Consider the following 18,000-nt stretch of genomic DNA (forward strand, 5'->3'; position numbering starts at 1 on the left):
CAACAGACTGGTAGAACATCTCCAACATCTCGCTGCACACATTGAAGGATCGAAGTTTCATCAAGAAAAAGAGTTGACTCATCACCTTCTTGTAGACAGCGTTGATGTTGGTCTTCCAGTTCAGTCTGTTGTCGATGGACACACCCAGGTACTTGTACTCCTCAACCATGTCCACCTCCTCTCCCAGAACTCTCAGAGGAGTCTAGGTTTAGATCTAAAGTATGTAAACAAATGAGATAATTACTAAAGCCAAACCCAGAAGAAAACATGTTGATGATGAGAAGATAATCTGACTCCCTGAAGTCAGCAAAAAAAAAAAAAAAAAAAAACCTTAATATTGTGGCTGAATAGAGCCAGATGTGAATATCGGAATATTTTAAGCAGGAAATTGATCCAAGACGTGCAGCTACTTTTAACCAGTGTAATGATGCTGGGCACATGCGGTCTCTAAAGAACAAAAATCGTCTGTTGATGTTGGGTAAGAACCTAACCAGGGAACAGGCTATCTGACAAAAAAATAAATTACAGTTTACAGCCTTATGTGAAGCAAAAACTGAAGACCTCTGCATGTTGAGTTTAATTTGGGTACATTACCATCAGCTATAGAAACAGGCGTGTTTAATGGAATCCCACAAAGTCAATTTTACTGTGCAGTTTATTATTCATTTTGGAAGATTTAGGACTTTGGCTGTGTTATAATTCCATCGGGGTACTTGTAGATACATGAGATAATAAATCAACACTAATAAATAGACTAACTGAATTGCATCTATTGAATAAAACTGTTGTTCAGGAGTATCCAAACAAAATGAACCTGGTTATAGTAACTGAAGTCATCCATAGGCTCTTCAAAGTTGGAAGTGAGTAATTTGTGAGGTTTGCTGGTACATCTTAAACTCTTCCCCTTTGTCTCACCAAATTTCTCTCACTCCAATAGGGGTGTGGATAATGTCTTTTTTGTCTCCACTGGCTGCTCATGTAGTTGTTAAGTCTTATGCAGCCTTTTTAAACCACACCCATAAAGGATAAAAGGGCGTTGGTCAAAACCCCCACCAGTTATAAGGTGCAGACACTTGCAAATAAACCAGAACTCTCATCAACTTAACTTGAGACAGCTAGATACTATGGAAAGAGGCCAGTCCCAAGCTGTCGCCCCATCCTACCTTGGATGGTCCATCTTTAACACTTTGTGCTGCTGTCTGCCTATAGGGATTGCCGCTATCATCTGCTCCTGCAAGGTAGGTAACATTTCCTGAGTATCTTTTACTCAAACTTTTGCTCTTCTCTACCACTGCACTCTAAGACACGCCCTAAAATCAAAAACAAGGCAAATAATTTTTTGTGATTTGCAAAATTATACATTTTGTAATTATTGACTGTAAAAGTGAAATTCCTCGTAAACTGGAATTTATAATTTCATATGAAATATAATGCATCAAAAAAACACCCTGAGGCTGCTTTGTTGAGGCTAAATGTTGATTGACTTATGCTCATAATGTAACCAGTCAAATTTGATTTTACATTTAAACTAAAATGCATGTAAAATGTCACTAATTTTGATCATTGTTTGTTTTCAAGGTACAAAATGCCAATGCTGTTGGAGAATCAGCTATAGCTGAAGATGCATCAAGGACAGCCAAGATCCTAAACATCGTGGGACTTGTCTGTGGAATAATTTTGTTCACCATTGTCATCGCCCTCAGAGTCGCTAAATAAAAATGAAGGCGCCTACTTTTGCCATTAGAGCCTCAGCACATCATTTTGTTTCTGTGTGCTTGCCCTCCTCCCCACACGGGGCCACTAAATAGGAACGGATGTCTGCATGTGCCCATTCAAATGTTTGTATACTTGTATTAATCAGGTGTCCAGAAAAATAACCTTGTAATAGCCAGGGCTTTGCAGTGGATGTCAAAGGAGAGCGCTGTTTTACGTTCTCAGTGTTGCATGTTTTGTTGTTATGTTTGCAAAAAATAAACACTGCAACATGAATTTTGTGTGTAATAAATGATTAAAGATATTGTTGTCGCTGATATTTTGTGTCACAATTACATCTACTGCATTGTATTGAAATACATTTCCTGACACATGATGTAAAGGAACTGGAAAATGTAAAAATCAATTCTTTAAAATTTTAGGCCTGTCATGTCACAACATTCATTATTATTGCCTTTTCCCTTAAAATTTTAAGAGCTTATGTTTTTCGGTAAGCTTACCATATTTAATTTGACAATAGTATGTAAATAAAATGGGAAAATGTGTTTTTAAGACATGTTTAGGGTTATATTTAGGATAGTAACTTGCTGAAATCCCAAACAATCTTTGTATGCAAAAATTAATATTTGATGTACTTCTACTAACCTCAAAGCAGGTTTAATTTCCTTTTTGTTGAGCCTGACATAATATCATTAAAAACATAGAGCTGGTTAGACACTTATTTTTCTTTGGCACATGGTAGCAATATGGAGAATTTAGCATCTTTGTTTTGTTTTGTTTTGTTTTGTTTTGTTTTGTTTTGTTTTGTTTTGTTTTGTTTTGTTTTGTTTTGTTTTGTTTTGTTTTGTTTTGTTTCTTCCTGAAATTAATTTATATTTCAAAACTTTCCATCCAGTCCATATTATTATGGTAGCACAGAAGACATCTGTTTACCCGATCTGGTCTTCGCCTTTCTCTGTGACTTCAGAACTCTTCTCTCTCAAAAGTCCTTCAAGATGGGAAAACAGAGACGTTTCTCTGTGCTTCTTCTGGAGTTTCTCAAGGTCCTGTTTGTATAGTCATAAACAGACGCACAACATGAGAAATGTGATGTGGCTTTTGCTACTCACAATGTATAGAATATATGGACATATACATCAATACAATACTGACAGATGGATAAAACAATGAGCAGTCATATTTAAACCGTAAGTAAAATATTAGCTCTCACGTGATCCATGCTATGGAAAATGATGATAGTTAGAGAAATATTCTGTCCTCACATCTTCAGACAGCAATCCTCTGCTTGGTTTATGAAGCCTGTGAAGCAGTGAGGCAGCTTGAGAGTCTAACAATGTCTCCTTTAAATCCCCTGGTGGGACCTCTTGGTCCTGAAACCAAACACAAAAATTGGCTTCTTGTCCAGATGGGCGGAGGCCCAATCTGGCCTGGAACAGCTCTCCCAGGCATTCCTGTAGTGCCTGCAATAAAGAAGCCAAATCAAATTTACATCAATGTTGTACTGCTAAAAGTCATCCTGCCATAACTATATATTGGAAAAAAAAAAAAAACACTACTGAAATGTGGAAATTCTGTTACATCAATCAAACAACAACAATAGTTTACGTTTGAGTGTTTGTCTGTACCCTGAAGAAAAGCCGCTGGAAGGCAGGACTGGAATCAGAGCTCATGTCTTTAACTTTGATATGGGACAGACAATGCAGTAGCAGGAGAGAGAAGCCACCAACTGACTGGAGCCTCTGGCGACGCACAAAGAGTGTCTCCTCAGCTTCCTGTCAACAGCGTCTGAGAGTTATTCCCAGTAACACAGTACAGCAACCCACTGATCAAAACAACAAGCATGGCACCACATTTCATCATGGGCACGTTACAGTGTGTGCGCTTCGATAATACAAACATCTCTCATTTCAGTTGGAATCCTTGATGACAGTTAGCAAAGACAAATACAAATCTGTCCATAAAATGGACTTCAAGATGGAAGCTGGGGTTCAATTCAATTCAACTTTATTTATATAGCGCCAAATCACAACATAGGTTATTTCATGGCACTTAACACATTAAAGTCCTTACAGCAAGACTTTACAATATTATACAGAGAAACCCAACAATTCAACAATTCCCATATGAGCTAGGAGGGAAAAAAAACTCCTCTTTAAGGGAGAAAAACCTCCAACAGAGGGAAGGAAAAACTCCCTCTTAACAGGAAGAAACCTCCGACAGAACCAGGCTCAGAGGTGGGCGGCCATCTGCCTCGAACGGTTGGGGTGAGAGGAGAGCAGAGAGAGAAAAGGACAGCATAGAGATAGAAGAGAAGAACTGTTGGTGGAGACGACAATCACAGAGCAGAGACATGCAGCTCCATGGTGGGACATCTGTAAAAGAAAGAACAGAAACTACGCGAGCGAGGGAACTGAATGGAGACAACAGACAATAAGGAAAAGCTATGGGAGAGAAAAGGATGGTGAGGTATAAGTCAGTTAAAGAGTAGGAGGAAAGAAAAGAAGCTCAGCGTGTAACGAGGTCCCCCAGCAGCCTCGGCCTATAACAGCATAACTAAGGGTTGGTTCAGGTCTACCTGGTTTTGAGGAAATACAATTACATTTTCAGTTTCCATCCCATACAATAGAACCAGATCGAGGATGTGGTACCCCAGTGAGTGGGCATTCTGAGAAAAGCCTACAGAAACTAATAATGAGCTAAAAGTAGAACTGAGGCTATCGTTGTCCATGTCAACATGAATGTTAAAGTCTCCCACTATCATCACTTTATCTGAACTCAGCACTAAATCTGATAAAAAGTCAGAGAATTTAGTTCGAAACTCTGAATAAGGACCAGGTGGGCGATAAACAACAACAAATAGAATCGGTTTCTGTGCTTTCCAGTTTGGGTGTGAGAGACTAAGACTCAGACTCTCAAATGACTTATAACTAAGTTTCGGCTTTGGATTAATTGATAAACTTGAGTGGAAGATTGCTGTCACTCCTCCTCCTCGGCCTGAATCTCTAGGAATATGATCATTAATATGACTGGGAGGAGTTGCTTCATTAATACTAACATATTCTTCCTGTTGCAGCCAGGTCTCTGTGAGACAGAGTAAATCAATCTGATGATCAGTTATCAAGTCATTTACTAACAGAGATTTAGACGAGAGAGATCTGATATTTAATAGTCCTCTTTTAATTGTCAGATTTTTTTTAATCTTTTTTGATTGGGGTTGTCCGTTATGCAAATGCAACCTATCTATGTGCCATTAAAAAAAGATGAGATAGGGTTATTCTTCAAATATTGCAAGCTCGTGTGATAAAATGGTTCCTCGGAGTCTGCAGCTATTATATTTTAGAGCTAAAAAGTGTAACATTTTGACCTTTAAAAGACCCTGAAACTGAATCCAAAGGCAGAATAAACTTTATAACCCTCAGCCCAGGCAGGAAGCCTGATGGCTGTGGCTTTGCTTGTTACTTACTACCTGAGGGGGTCTAATGTTTGACCTTTTTCCCCTGTGAGGAGAATTGAAGTCTTTTCTGTCCAGAGATCTGCAGGGCTGAAGAGGATGTTCTATTGCGGTGGTGCTGTCTGAGTTGTTTTGCTTTGAGATTCAGGTAGTGCGAGAGTTTGGTAAGGTAGAAGTGATGTTGGTTTGTTATATGAGTTCCTGCTTTCTGTTCCATAAAATACTATTTCATTTTCTCTTTTAATAATTTCTTTAATCTTATTACATTTGTGATATCTTGATCTTCTCCTGTCCCTTGTTTTTCACATAAAGTTTCAAGTTATCATGACAGTAAGTGGTAGAAAAACTATTTCTGCCTGTGAAAGTAATTAAAAACCCTGTTAACACTCCTTACATCATAAGCTACCTGTTTTCTACTTTGTTGCTGCTGTTGTAAAATGGTGGATACATTTGTGGATAGATTACTTGCTTACTTGAACTTGTTTCAGAATTTAATTAATTTAGTTTGATAACATTTGGAAAGTGTAGAGGAGTCACGTGATTGATTTTTGTAATTTTTTTAAATCCACATTTAAGTTAGCCGGCTCAGCGGGCGTACGTCTCTGGTCCACATGCTCTGCCTATAGAGCATGGCCAGTTTGCGTTAATCTGGCTAACGTGAGAATTTTTCACCAGACACCAGATTTAAAAAGACTATTGTGCAAAATAGTGAGATTTATCTGGCAGTGGGAGGATTAATTAGCATTGTGTGAATTTGTAAAGGTCTATAGGGTTAAGTAAAAGTAGCAAAATAATAAATGTAAAAATATTCCGTAACAACTAATTTCTTCACTCACTTTTATATCACTGAAGCACTAACATTTTAAAGTTAATGTGATGTTGATGTATTTGCCTCACATGACTAGTCAGTTCATTTATACCTATACAGCACTAATATCTATTTATTTTGTTGATGCCACTAATGTCAACAAGTGATGAAGCTATTCCACACTTACAGAAGAAAATCAAAAAAATTGACCTTTACGCTGCTCCTGAGTTTACCTGATAAAAGAAGGAATTCCTGAAGGCGTTGCTGATGTAATTGTTGTTTGGTAGACTTGCTGCTATCTGAAGTGAAATGGTTGGAGTCTGTTGGAAAAGAATTACAATCCAAGTCCTGTTCATTATGATATGCTCACTGAAGCTCAGTCCACACTAAAAATGAAAAAATAATAATACTGACAGATGATATAAGGGAAAATGTACCGATACATTTAAATAGCAATGAATAATTAATTAATTAATATGTATTTAGACAAAGATATCATAAACGCACCACAAAAATGATAGAAGTTAAAGTATCTCAATAATTCATTTTAACTTAAGGGATGACACAAGCTTAAATTCAGTCAGTTTAAAGTCACACAGTTCTCACATAAGAGGCCAAGTCAAATTTTGTCCTCAGCTCTACATGGATAGTTTCCGGTTTCTTGAGTACTTGAAGCTGCAAAGAGGCTCATAGGAAATTACAATTGAGGCCAGAGCAGTCAAAGCCTCAAAGTTAAGCATACATCCATTCATTAGGTTTACCCGCTTATCCTTTAAATGGTGGCGGGGGGTTGGAGATATTCTGACCAACTTAAACAGTAAATGCATTTAAAAAATTGAATACAGTAGTCAACAAGGTTGAAAGCCAACGTGAAACTTTGACACCAACCAGTTTGAGGTTATGCAATGTGTGCATGAGGAACAATCCATGTTGGTAGACCAGGAACTCTCTGGGTTTAAGAGCTGACAGGTCCAAAGGGATCAGCTCTCCCTCACATTCCCACTGAGCATCGAGGACATCTACAAAACCTTTGCTTCTGTCTGGACAAAACACAGAACACGACGGTCGCATTTAAGTGTCACATCATGGCCCGGCACTCATGGGATAAAAAGACACCTTTACACCGAGTGTAATATCAATTGAAATACTGCTGTTTACGTGAGCCACAGAACATTAACCTGTCTAAAGTCAAATAACTTTAGCTGTGTTTGTTCCAGCAACAGCAGTGATATATGTGGTAAAGCGAAGTTTGTAATCCTTCAGTTCTTTTCTTTAAGCGGAGATATCATCAGTGTATGATGCATGTCAGGGTTGGTTACTGCAGACGTCTGAGTTTGATTAACTTTCAGGGTTTTTTTCTGGTTGTTGGTCGCGCTTTCAACAAGTCCAATACACCCCATAACTTCTTTTGACAAATAATTTAAACTAGTATTCTTTTGTTGCAACTAACTTAATTGATGTGTAACCAGCAGTGGAAGTCCTTCTTAGCCACTGTAGGGTCATGTCTTCCCACATCCTGGTCACTAATACACACTTATGCCTTACTGTATGCTCTCTGTCAGGCTGCTCTTCCTCTCTGGTGGATGTCTTGGTGACTCTCTTGAGCATATATACAGCTTTCTTGGTAGTTGCTCTCTCCCTATACAATTGTTTGCTCTGTGTTATACACTCGCCCCACACCAATCTTTAATGTTGTCTTTCCAAGCTCGTCATTGTAATGGTGTTCTGAATCTGCTGCGACAAGTAGATACTGCACATTTATCCATGAGACAGCCGAGGTAATTGCAGCTCTCTTTCTAAGGCAGTTAGAGACAAACATTGTTGTTTCTCCCTTTAAATACAGCACTGCCATAGCTTACTGCTTCAGGTTTTGCTCTTCTTTGTTTTGTGTACAGGTTTAAGAGACTACAGTCAGGCTAGTGGCGCTAAAAGGCTGCACAGCAGTGCATAACTTTTAAATTAGCCTGTGTGTTTAGCAGGCATAATGTTAACCATGTTAAAACCTTAAGGTTTTATCATGCATGCAGCATTTCCTGATTGACACTATGTAAACACAAGTACAGCTGAGGATGGTTGAGACTAACAGGTTTTCTTTATAAACCAAAATGTTGGGCACATCTGGAGCTTATGATTTCTCTACTCTATGATACATGATTGTTCTACTACTCTACAAAGCTTTAGGTACTAGGATTTATTCTTTGGGTAAACGTGAGTTTTTGTACCAAATTTCATGAAAATCCATCCAAAAAGTTTTGAGATATTTTTCATAAGATCACAAATGTGTGATGGGTTCTGCAGGCAGTTGGCTTCATCCTCTAAGGATTGAGCAGGTACGAAACTGCAGGGCAATCCATCCACCTTTATTTGACATTTCAGTCATAACCAAAGCTTTGAACTGACGTTGCCATCCCTGGAGTCATGCTTGCCAGCATGGCTAATAAAACACTTTATTAATATTTACAACAAGATCTATTTATTTTTCAACAGAGTATCACTGCAACTGCAAGACGGGTCTGAAAGCTGTTTAATTAAACCCAGAGTCCCTGAAGCAAAAAAAAACCTAACACATGCCTGAGCATTTGGGGTTCAGAAAAAGTCTACCACCTGGGCTTCTTCAAGAGCTGCTGAAAACATGCAGGCAGTGCTGTAAAAAATATACAATACCTCAACAATGTCATGTTGCTCAACAATGTCATGTTGCTCTTTTCATAAGTACATTCCAAAACCCTCGATACGCTGTTCTACCGTCCCCGATTATCTCCAGCTTTCTGAAATCAACAATCTGACACTGTCACCTGCTTCATGCCGTGTTCGACCAGATCTGCAGTTGTCAGACAGGAGCCAGGCACTGTACTTTTCTTTGTGGCTCTTTTTTGTGTGCAACACTGTCAATAAGGGCAGTCATGTAAAATGGATATCATGCCCTCTGTGTGTGTGTGTGTGTGTGTGTGTGTGTGTGTGTGTGTGTGTGTGTGTGTGTGTGTGTGTGTGTGTGTGTGTGTGTGTGTGTGTGTGTGTGTGTGTGTGTGTGTGTGTGAGCATAAACAAAGATTGCAAGCACACATTTACTGACAGCAGTTGGTTATCTGTTAATATGGCGAGTTTCGGTTTATTGTTAACATCATAGGCAATTAAAGGCAGCTGCAAGGCATTGAGGGTATGGAAACCTGAGAGAAGAATTAATATGTGGACTATATCACCAAAATTGGGTCAATTACTGAGTCAAACTCAATTCAAATCTATCCAACTTACCAGGGAGCTCTCCTCCAAGAAGCCCCGTCCTACAGGCCCAACTCTTCAGCTGTAGCTCCACCCCCTTCAATAGCTGGAATAGAGGAGAGCGCTCTAACAGCCTGGTCCACTGCTCCTCTGGGGAACATATAAACCGTACGTGGATAAAGCGTACATGACATAGCCCATCACACGTCCCACTTACATATTATCGTAATGTTACCTGGGATTGCGGGGACAGCGATATGTGGAGGCTGAGCAGACTCCTTCATCTGTCGGCTCGCTGTTGGGAAAGCAAGATGAAATTATATGTAATCATTTAGGAAAATAGTTTAATTCGCCTTTTTACTGAAATTCTGATAAGGTAATTGTTACCACTCTTAAATGTGTCTGTTCAGTATGAAGCCATGGCCAGTAAATATGTTAGTTTAGTCTAGCACAGTGACTGGAAAGAATTGCCAACATTGAGCTTGGCTATGCCTGAAGGCCGCATTAAACAAATCATATCCAGAAGAGTTTATTAGTGAGCCTCAGAGATGCTGGTAGGAAGTTTGCATCCCAAAAAAGAGGAATAGAGTAGAATTTTTACAGGTGTGACTCAAAACTGTTTCTTGTGCAGTGAAATGAAAGCACAGCTTTTATTTTTAACATTTGTATTGGAGGGGTTTGATGATCAGCTTTGTAAATGTACCTGAGGCAGCTGTTAATGATGAGGAAGTATTTTTTTGTGCAATTTATGAGTCAGGAACAAACATAAATGTAAGGTGTTCATTATGGAGCTTTAGAGGTGCTCGTAAGCATATTTTGTTTTTATTCTTCTCATCTGACTTTTGACACATAAGAGAAAAGGCTACGTGTCCAAACTGTCCCTTTAAAAGTATGCTCTGCAGTGCGGTTAGAATTATGAGAGTCAAAACTTCCTGTACGTGTACATCTGTATGTGCAAATATATGTTTGCTGTCTTCCAGGCATGTGTTACTAGAATCTAGTACAGAATGTATAATAGGTCCATACATAAAGCTTTTTCACACTACAAAAAGCTTATGGACGTGGCTGTACTGTAGCAGAGCAGAGCAGAGCGAAAGGGGTCTGACACTCATTATTATAATTTGTGCTTTGTCTCACCCTGGGAGTGAATGCCCGAAGATGCTGTGTGTCTTTGTGAGTTGTTAGTCGGCGCTGAGCTGGCCTCCAGACCAGTGTCCTGGGATTGAGCTACAGTGACAGGCTCCCTCAAAGACTGGGTGGAGATCCCTTTAAAAATAACAAAGGAGACCTTCTGAATGCTCCAACCAGGGATAAATCCATGTGGAAAAACGTCTGAGTTTCTTAGTAAACTGTTGTCAGGTTTTATTTTGTCAAGTTAGACACTTGGCACATTTTTTTGAGGTGTCAAAGAAGACACCAAAAACCGACATTGCTACTAAATTCAGGAAGACTTATGGGTGTTCAAAGAGGAGGAGGCCAGATAACAGTCCTCGTAGAAGTTAGACCAGAACTGCAGATGAGAAGAAGACCAGAGAGGAAGAGGAAAAAAATTGCTTCAGGCCCATTTTGTAATAAGGATAAACGTAACAGGAAATCCAGAACTTATCATCAGTTATTTGATGTGCACATGTCAAACGCCTCACGTACAACAACCAAAAAGGTCTAAGGAAGGAGAGGAACAACATGAAGGACAAAGTAGTCAGAAAAAAAAAGTAAAAAATGCATGTCTGTAAATTTAATCTTTGATATTTACTTATAACAGTTTTGTAACCATTTTGAAAGGTGCTGTGAAAATAATGTTATTACTGTTATTATCACCATGAAATTATATGGTTTATTCTCAATTGTATTGTGCCAGAAGTTAGATGTGGATACTAGATTTAAAAATTATTGCATTGGTGATTATTTATGAAAAGAACCAGAGATAGTTTAACGTTTAAAAATGTATATAAAGTAAAAATTAGATAGTTGTAAAGGTTGATTTAGAGGAAATGTAATGTTCCATTGTCTTGATTGACGCAAAAATGTGCAAAAAGGAAATAGGGAAGTGGAAGTGTTGATTGTTGATGGAAAGTACCAAAGATGGCCAGCTGTTTCCAAAAATGGGAAGTGCATTTCAACAGTCATGTGGCTGCTTAGTTTGGAAAGAATGTGAACTAATTGCTTTGAACAAGTTCCCTAATGGAATCAATTAATGAAGGAACAAGAGAGAAGATAAAAAAGGTTTAGAGAAATAATAAAGTTGTTGCTGTCAATTGCTGCGGGAACCTGCATCACTTTCACTGAAGAACTTCCTCTCACAGTTTCTGTCTGAACTCAGCTTTGTGGTCATTGGCTGTGTTTGAAATGGCGTACCTTCCTTAATACACTCACATAGTACTCTCGCCTGTTAGTACACTTACTTGTGTAGTGTTTCTATTTCAGCAGGGTTGTGTTGTCTCAAATTGCTTTTACCAGAAATAATCGTAACATTTGAATGCATCACCTGCCAACATTCTGCAGGCTTTGTTTTTGTGCCTTCTGTTTCATACACACAATAAACACACTGATGGCTTCTAACAAACAACAGTATGTTGGTACAGAATGAAAAATAAAAGCTTTCGGTGATCTGCAACCGCTGCAGCAGTTTGAAATTACTTCACATCGGTGGCCTCTCCCTTTTAGCCATGTAACAAGATGGTGAACAGTGAGTGTGAAATGTTTCTAGCGTTTCACACTAAATTTTTGGACCCTTTTGATTGCATCATGCAGGTATGTGTAGTGCACTGCAAGCTTCCATACTTGTCACTGTGAACACTTATGCACTCAAAACTGTGAGTGTTATTATAAGTATAAGTCCTTCCATTTTGCTCCCAGTCACCTGTCTGCCACACATCTCACCTGTTCCCAAATCACCTGATCTCCACATCCACTCCTCTGCCTGTCTTTTTTTGTGTGTCTGCCTTAGTCCTCCAGCTTTATTTTCCTGCCTGTTTGCCTGCCAACTTATTTTGACCACAATTTCTGCGCTTTTTTTTTTTTTTTTTTTAAATAAGTCAGCTGAAAAAAATTCCTGTCTTCTCTTAGGTCCTTCTCCCTGTTGTCTTGGCACAAACTGTGACGGACGTACGAAAATAAATACTCTGTGGGGCAACTCTTCAACTGAAAGCCGTGAGAGGCAGTAGTTCTGGGGAATAACTTTTAACTTACAACAGGTGAGTGCTTGGACAATAAATGTGCTTAAAGTCAGATGTATGTTGACAGGTGCTTGAAAAAATGTTTACAAGGCTAAAAGACAAAAATTGAAAAAGGAGCACCACTGGCACTGGGCTATAAGTTACTATTAAATAAATACTATTTTCACAGTGGGAAAATGGATGACATTTACAGTATGTGTGGGTGTTCCTTCATTTTTTTGAAGTAAAAATGTAATATGACAAAATTATTTACTGTATCAAGTTGTGGAAAATTACAAAATGGATCATTCAAATTACTGCAACTGCAATTAAATGAGAGTTGTTAACGGCGGAGCTAGGCACACGAGATTACAGATCCCTTTTACTTGGTACACGGTGTTGAAGCCAAAGATAAAGCAACATCCTTCTCCAAGTCCAAAAGGTAATTTTGTATGTTGCACAGACTGGAAATTCTCTGAGGACAAATTGTGCTCTTTGGCCATATTGACTTGGTGACTTCTTACTTCAAGACACTGCCACCATGCTGGATACAAACACAATTTCCCTTCTGACTGCTCTACCTTCCTTCATTTTGTAGTGAACTATTGCTATGCACCTTCACATCTACACACACACTAATGTGGTATCATCAGACATAAGTGGCTTGAAAAGCACATACCTTTCACCACGGGCACAGACGCTGTCCAGACTCTCGAGGCTATTTCCAAACCATATGCCTGCTTTGTTGACAAACCTAAAACATGTCGGAAATCAAATTTAAAGCATAAGCTTGGCAATATTCTACATTTTTCTTCTCGTCTACAAATCCCATGACAAAAAAACAAAATCAACATTTAACTGACAAGTATTGTCTATTTAGTCAAAGCCTAAAGTAGTATAGCTAATTATTTTAAGCCAAAGAGCTCCATTGTGTTTCAGAAGCTAATAAAGATGCATGAGTGGGCTCCACTTTGTTTTGAGTCATATTGTTCTGCTGTTATAGATGGAAAATGAACCCAATTTCATACATGGCTGAAAACAATGTTTATTGTTTAATGTTTATTTTGTGTAAGGTCATGTTTGCGACCATGTCAAGCTATTTGTTTGGAAATTTAGTTGTTGTTTTTTTATAAAGGAACTTTTTTTACAGCCCGTTTCTAAAAATGTAAGTGTTTTAAAGGGTTTGGTTGTGGTCCTTTTGGTAATGGTAATAAAAATACAGAACAACACCAGCCAATTTCAAATATTGTATACCAAAGCACTTCAAGCTTCCAGATCTAATGACACAGACAGAAGCAGAACATTATTACAGCTGCAAAATAATACCATTCTTTAGTGAGAAATTTGTGCTTTCTCCAAAAGAATATTCACTTTACATTATGTAATAAATGTAGCATTAGCTGCTTTTGTACCAGAGATGTGGTGATTGCAGGTGTTGGGGGAGAAGCTGGCTGGCTGTTTTTCTTCCAGGAGCTGGTTCAGTCTCTCCAGCAGAGGCAAAGCCTTTTGTTGAAGCAAACCCATGACCTTCATATTCCGTCTATGTCCGCTGCACTGGACCACACCATATTCCCGGAACCAAAAGTTCCCACACAATACTGCCTAGACAAACAGAGAAAAAGTTAACTCTTTTGCAGCTCATTCAGTTATGCAAGTAAGCTTGATTTGACTCTACTTTGCTCATCTCAGGTTTAACCTAATTTATAGCAACAGGTCAAATAAAGAAAAAGACAAACAAAACCTCCCATCACTTTGCTTGCATTGTATATTTAGGTTTATTTTGTATTGAAGTTATTTATTCAGTATGTGTTTGTGTGTTACCTGAGCAGTGTCAGCCCTGAGCTGAGAAAGGCGTCTGACAAAGTGCAGCACATTAAGTGCAGCCTCCAACTCTGTTTGTCTCGAACAACACTGCTCCCATAACTCTCTCTGTCTCAGCTCTCTGTCCTGAAAGACAAATAACCAACAACCCTGCTATTTCCGTTCAAATCTCACAGCACAGATCTGATCAAAGTTCAATTACTATACTTTCCAAAGCTCCCAACAGCACACAGAGAGGGAAGTGAACACCTGACATAACTGTCAGTCACCAACTAAGATGCAGTGCCAGTAATAAGCCACTGAGCCACTGTTCTGACCATAGAATTGAGGTTTGTAGACCATTCTTCTGCCTGCGTCATCCATTTGTCATTGTCTTGTTGCAGCTGATCCATACACACATCCACCTTATCAAGGCCAGACATGAGCTCTGAGTGCCAAACACACTGCTGGTCCCATTCCTCCTCGTCACCTAAACACAGATGGAGATGCATAAATGGACACGCTGCCAACCCTTACAAAATATTGAACACTGGCATTATATTGATTACTATACAACTCAAAGGTGCGATATGGCTGGCACACTGGCATGAAGCGCCTCTCCTTTGGAAAGCGTTGAATGTAAGGGCAGTGCTGCTCATGATTGAAATTTCCTTCAAGCGTTTCTTTATTGTGTTAGCTTGCCAGCCAATTTACCCAATGTGAGGATGTGTAATACATGTGGAGGTAGAATCAGAGCCAAGTGGGAGTGCTGAGCTGCTCTCCTCTGGGCCTCGGTCTGAGCTGAATCCTGCAGCTCCACGGCTGTTTCCCTCAGCTGCCTCCCTGACCGCTGGACCTGCAGCAGAGACTTACACTTTGAACATGAAAAAGAGGCATATATTTGCATCCTGGCACATAAAAACCACATACATATAGAAAAGAACAGGGATATGAGACACACATGTAAATGTGCGTGAGATGCAATGGCTCTTCAGTTTGCACTCACTCAAAATTGTGCACAACAATCTAGAGACCAACTTATTTACTTGCAGTGCATAGCAGGATATGACAAGCTTCTTTGCAAGTATTTCCCAGTGCTGTTTGCCCCGACTTTCAGACACCTCCTTACTCATTTCCATATGTTCAAAAGGCTCAACCCCTTTCAATTTCTCCTCTAATATTCAGAGTCCAGGCTGTGTCAGACCTTTACAACCAAAACAGGAACTCCCCCCGCCCACACCCCCACCCCTCTCCAGCTGACCTGATAAGAGTTTGCCTCTGTGACTCCAAAAAGACACTGGAACAGAGTTGAGTCCAGATCAGTAAGAAAATCTTCCTCCCGCTGCCTCTGTTGCTGCCAGTAAGTGTTTCGCACACACACCTCTCTCTGCAGTGCCTCTACCTGGCAAAGGACAGCAGAAACCGAAGTGAAGAACATTACATTCATCCAATTCTATCTGGCTGAATTCAATGGGCTGTGAAATAAAACAGTGGAGGGTAAACGCATAAAGACTTGAATCACTTTCATCAAATTCACAAAATTCCCTCTAGCTGAATTAATTAGGCTGTAAAACTAAAAAAAAAAAAAAAAAAAAAAAACTAAAAGAAAAGAATTGAGTTGAAACACTTTTATTCTCAAAGGCCATATAAAAGGTTCCTGTGTGAGAACATTTCTGGAAACATTTCTCTTAATTATTTCCCCACCTGCACACTATCAGTCTGATCTTCCACCATTAGCCAGTAGGAAGCTGTAACAGGCACAATGTTTTTTTTTGACACATCCAACCTTGCTCCAACCACTGGGGCCAGCAGCCCTGTCACTGGGTCAACAGTCTGAGATCCATAACGGATTGCCACGAGGCCTGTGAAGTGTAACCGCATACAGTAAACACAGAAAAGGGCAAAACTTGTGTTAGGCTGTATTGTTTGATAGAATTTTAAAGTGAATTCAATAAACCATTTCAAGTGCACATGTGCAATAGATTGTTTTTCACAATACCTTTGCCATCGGGGTCCTCCATGGTCCCTGCCAATGGGATTGTACTCCCAGAGACAGGATCAATATGGCACCCAAGCACAGGTACACTCAGACCAGATCCCATGGGGTCAGGGTACTCCATCCCAAGTAGAGCTGGCAAACACATATCTGAACCTGGCAGAGGCATCTCTCCTGGTTTAAACAGCACAGGAAAGTGTCCCAAAATAAAATAAATAACACTTATTTGAATATCGTTCCAAGTTTTAAGTCCAACACATTTCTGGCCGATTAAAGAGGAGCAAAATTAAGTTGACAAGATTTTTCCAGCCAGTGTTGAAAAGAAGAACAGGTTTTATATAAATTTGATTACAGCAGCAGAAGAAGCTCAGACTATTTATTAGCATTTCCTTTGGCTAAAATCACACAGCCTCTAACCAAAGTGATAAATACAAATAGATAAATACAGACAGAGCAAAGTACAGAAACAAGACAGAGCACAGCATCTATGGAAAAGCATATCAAACACTAGAAGAAGCTAAACTAAACAGATAAGCAAGCAGCATGCATATGACCATATGGCCACTGCAGCTGAAATTAATCACAGAAGTGTAGCAAGTAAGCAAAATGCAGGGAACATGATAAGCCTGTCAGTATAATGGTGGGAAGATTGGCACCGATTTCAAGCCAAACAAGATTTCAGGACTGAAATCATTTGATTAACGATGAGTCAGAACCTTAAACAGAATTTACACTAAACACAAGCTCTGTAGTCTCTACAGTGTAATTGCTGAACAGACATTGAATGAGCAATCTTATGTACAATGTTTAATGGCAGAGGAGGGACTCCAAATTTGTTGCTTGACTTTAAGGTTTTAATGTCAAAGCATTATTACCACCTAATAAGACCTTTCTGGTATTTCTTTATACTTTTGGTTTCACACCATTTGCTCATGAACCTACTCACTAGAGTAGTAGCACCTCTAATTTGATTCTGTCTCACAAGATAGTGGTTGTGATCTGACCGTCTTTTTGTTAAAAAATGTACCACTGACTTTCTGCTCTCCATTGACTTTCTCATCCTCTCTGGTCACCGAGAATCATTGCACCAAAAACTAAAAACTAGGTGGTCAAAAAATGTTACACCCTGGTTTAACCCTTTAAGCCCTAGGGACTAAACTATTATTAAAATATGGACATATATATACTGATATTTACACATCTGAACAAATCTCACAAGTGTTCCCTTTATTATTCAAATTTTTTTTTTTTTTTTTTTTTTTTTATTGTGGTTGCAGAGATATACTCTTTTTGCAATTTTCGAGCAGAAGTCTAAAAAATAGGTGTGTTTTTAAAGGGTTAATTAAGAAACACATGTTAGTAAGCATGCCTGCAGGAGATTACAACGCATTATTTAAATAAAAGGTGGATGATTTCTGGCTCTCGGCTGTACTAAATTATGAGGCGTCTTTGTCCGCTGCTGAAGTGACATGTTTCTCTCCCTCCATCTATAACAATACACACAATCCTCGATTTCTCTTTGACACTGCTGCTAAACTTTGGGTTAGATTAAATCTGAGGCCTGCCAGTCTGCTGTGAAAAATTGTATGTTACTTAATTTCCTGTTCCTATATCCTGATCAAACTGAGATCCCGGTCGTTGGCCCAACGGTAACTAACTCTCAACGACTGTCCTTTCTCAATCTGTGTTGCATCTGATTCTACCCTTTCTTTTGATCAGCACAGTAAATATTTAACCAAGTCTACCTTTTTTTGCTCAACATTAACCTTAGTTAGTATGCCATAGTTTGGTCTTTCTTTCCTTACTGCAGTTCAGTTTGTCACTCCTTCCACCCACCAGAGGTCCTTAATCTCTGTCT

The 18,000-nt window shown here is 39.1% G+C and overlaps 2 protein-coding genes across 2 annotated transcripts; both read right to left on the reverse strand.

The window, feature by feature from the left end:
• Window positions 1-3,717: 3,717 nt before the first annotated feature.
• Window positions 3,718-14,188, reverse strand: LOC138616527 (uncharacterized). Its single transcript, XM_069690897.1, has 9 exons — window positions 14,168-14,188; window positions 13,759-13,948; window positions 13,026-13,100; window positions 10,329-10,457; window positions 9,427-9,486; window positions 9,225-9,341; window positions 6,861-7,012; window positions 6,206-6,292; window positions 3,718-4,085 (listed from the first exon to the last, which is right to left on the reverse strand). The coding sequence occupies exons 2-9, from the start codon at window positions 13,877-13,879 to the stop codon at window positions 3,942-3,944; spliced, it is 885 nt and encodes a 294-aa protein (XP_069546998.1). The 5' UTR covers window positions 13,880-13,948; window positions 14,168-14,188; the 3' UTR covers window positions 3,718-3,941.
• A 228-nt stretch (window positions 14,189-14,416) lies between these two features.
• Window positions 14,417-16,176, reverse strand: LOC138616834 (uncharacterized). The gene is made up of 5 exons (XM_069691394.1): window positions 16,146-16,176; window positions 15,851-16,008; window positions 15,408-15,548; window positions 14,861-15,002; window positions 14,417-14,636 (listed from the first exon to the last, which is right to left on the reverse strand). Exons 1-5 carry the CDS (start codon window positions 16,165-16,167, stop codon window positions 14,440-14,442), a joined length of 660 nt encoding a protein of 219 aa, XP_069547495.1. The 5' UTR covers window positions 16,168-16,176; the 3' UTR covers window positions 14,417-14,439.
• Window positions 16,177-18,000: the final 1,824 nt, after the last annotated feature.

This window comes from Brachyistius frenatus, unplaced genomic scaffold (genome assembly GCF_029030835.1).
Source record: "Brachyistius frenatus isolate BFR_SWC_R1_liver_20210118 unplaced genomic scaffold, ASM2903083v1 Contig_1, whole genome shotgun sequence".
Lineage (NCBI taxonomy): Eukaryota > Metazoa > Chordata > Actinopteri > Embiotocidae > Brachyistius > Brachyistius frenatus.

Bases quoted from the DNA above. Each gene is read 5' to 3' on its own strand.
- LOC138616527 (XM_069690897.1), bottom strand. From the start codon at position 13,879: ATGAAGGTCATGGGTTTGCTTCAACAAAAGGCTTTGCCTCTGCTGGAG. The intron at 13,101-13,758 runs GTACAAAAGCAG...GACATGTTTTAG, and splicing joins CTGCAATCACCACATCTCTG to GTTTGTCAACAAAGCAGGCA. The intron at 9,487-10,328 runs GTGAGACAAAGC...CTTTCCCAACAG, and splicing joins TTCGGGCATTCACTCCCAGG to CGAGCCGACAGATGAAGGAG.
- LOC138616834 (XM_069691394.1), bottom strand. From the start codon at position 16,167: ATGGAGGACCCCGATGGCAAAG. The intron at 16,009-16,145 runs GTATTGTGAAAA...TACACTTCACAG, and splicing joins GGAGGACCCCGATGGCAAAG to GCCTCGTGGCAATCCGTTAT. The intron at 14,637-14,860 runs GTAAATTGGCTG...ATCTGTGTTTAG, and splicing joins ATTACACATCCTCACATTGG to GTGACGAGGAGGAATGGGAC.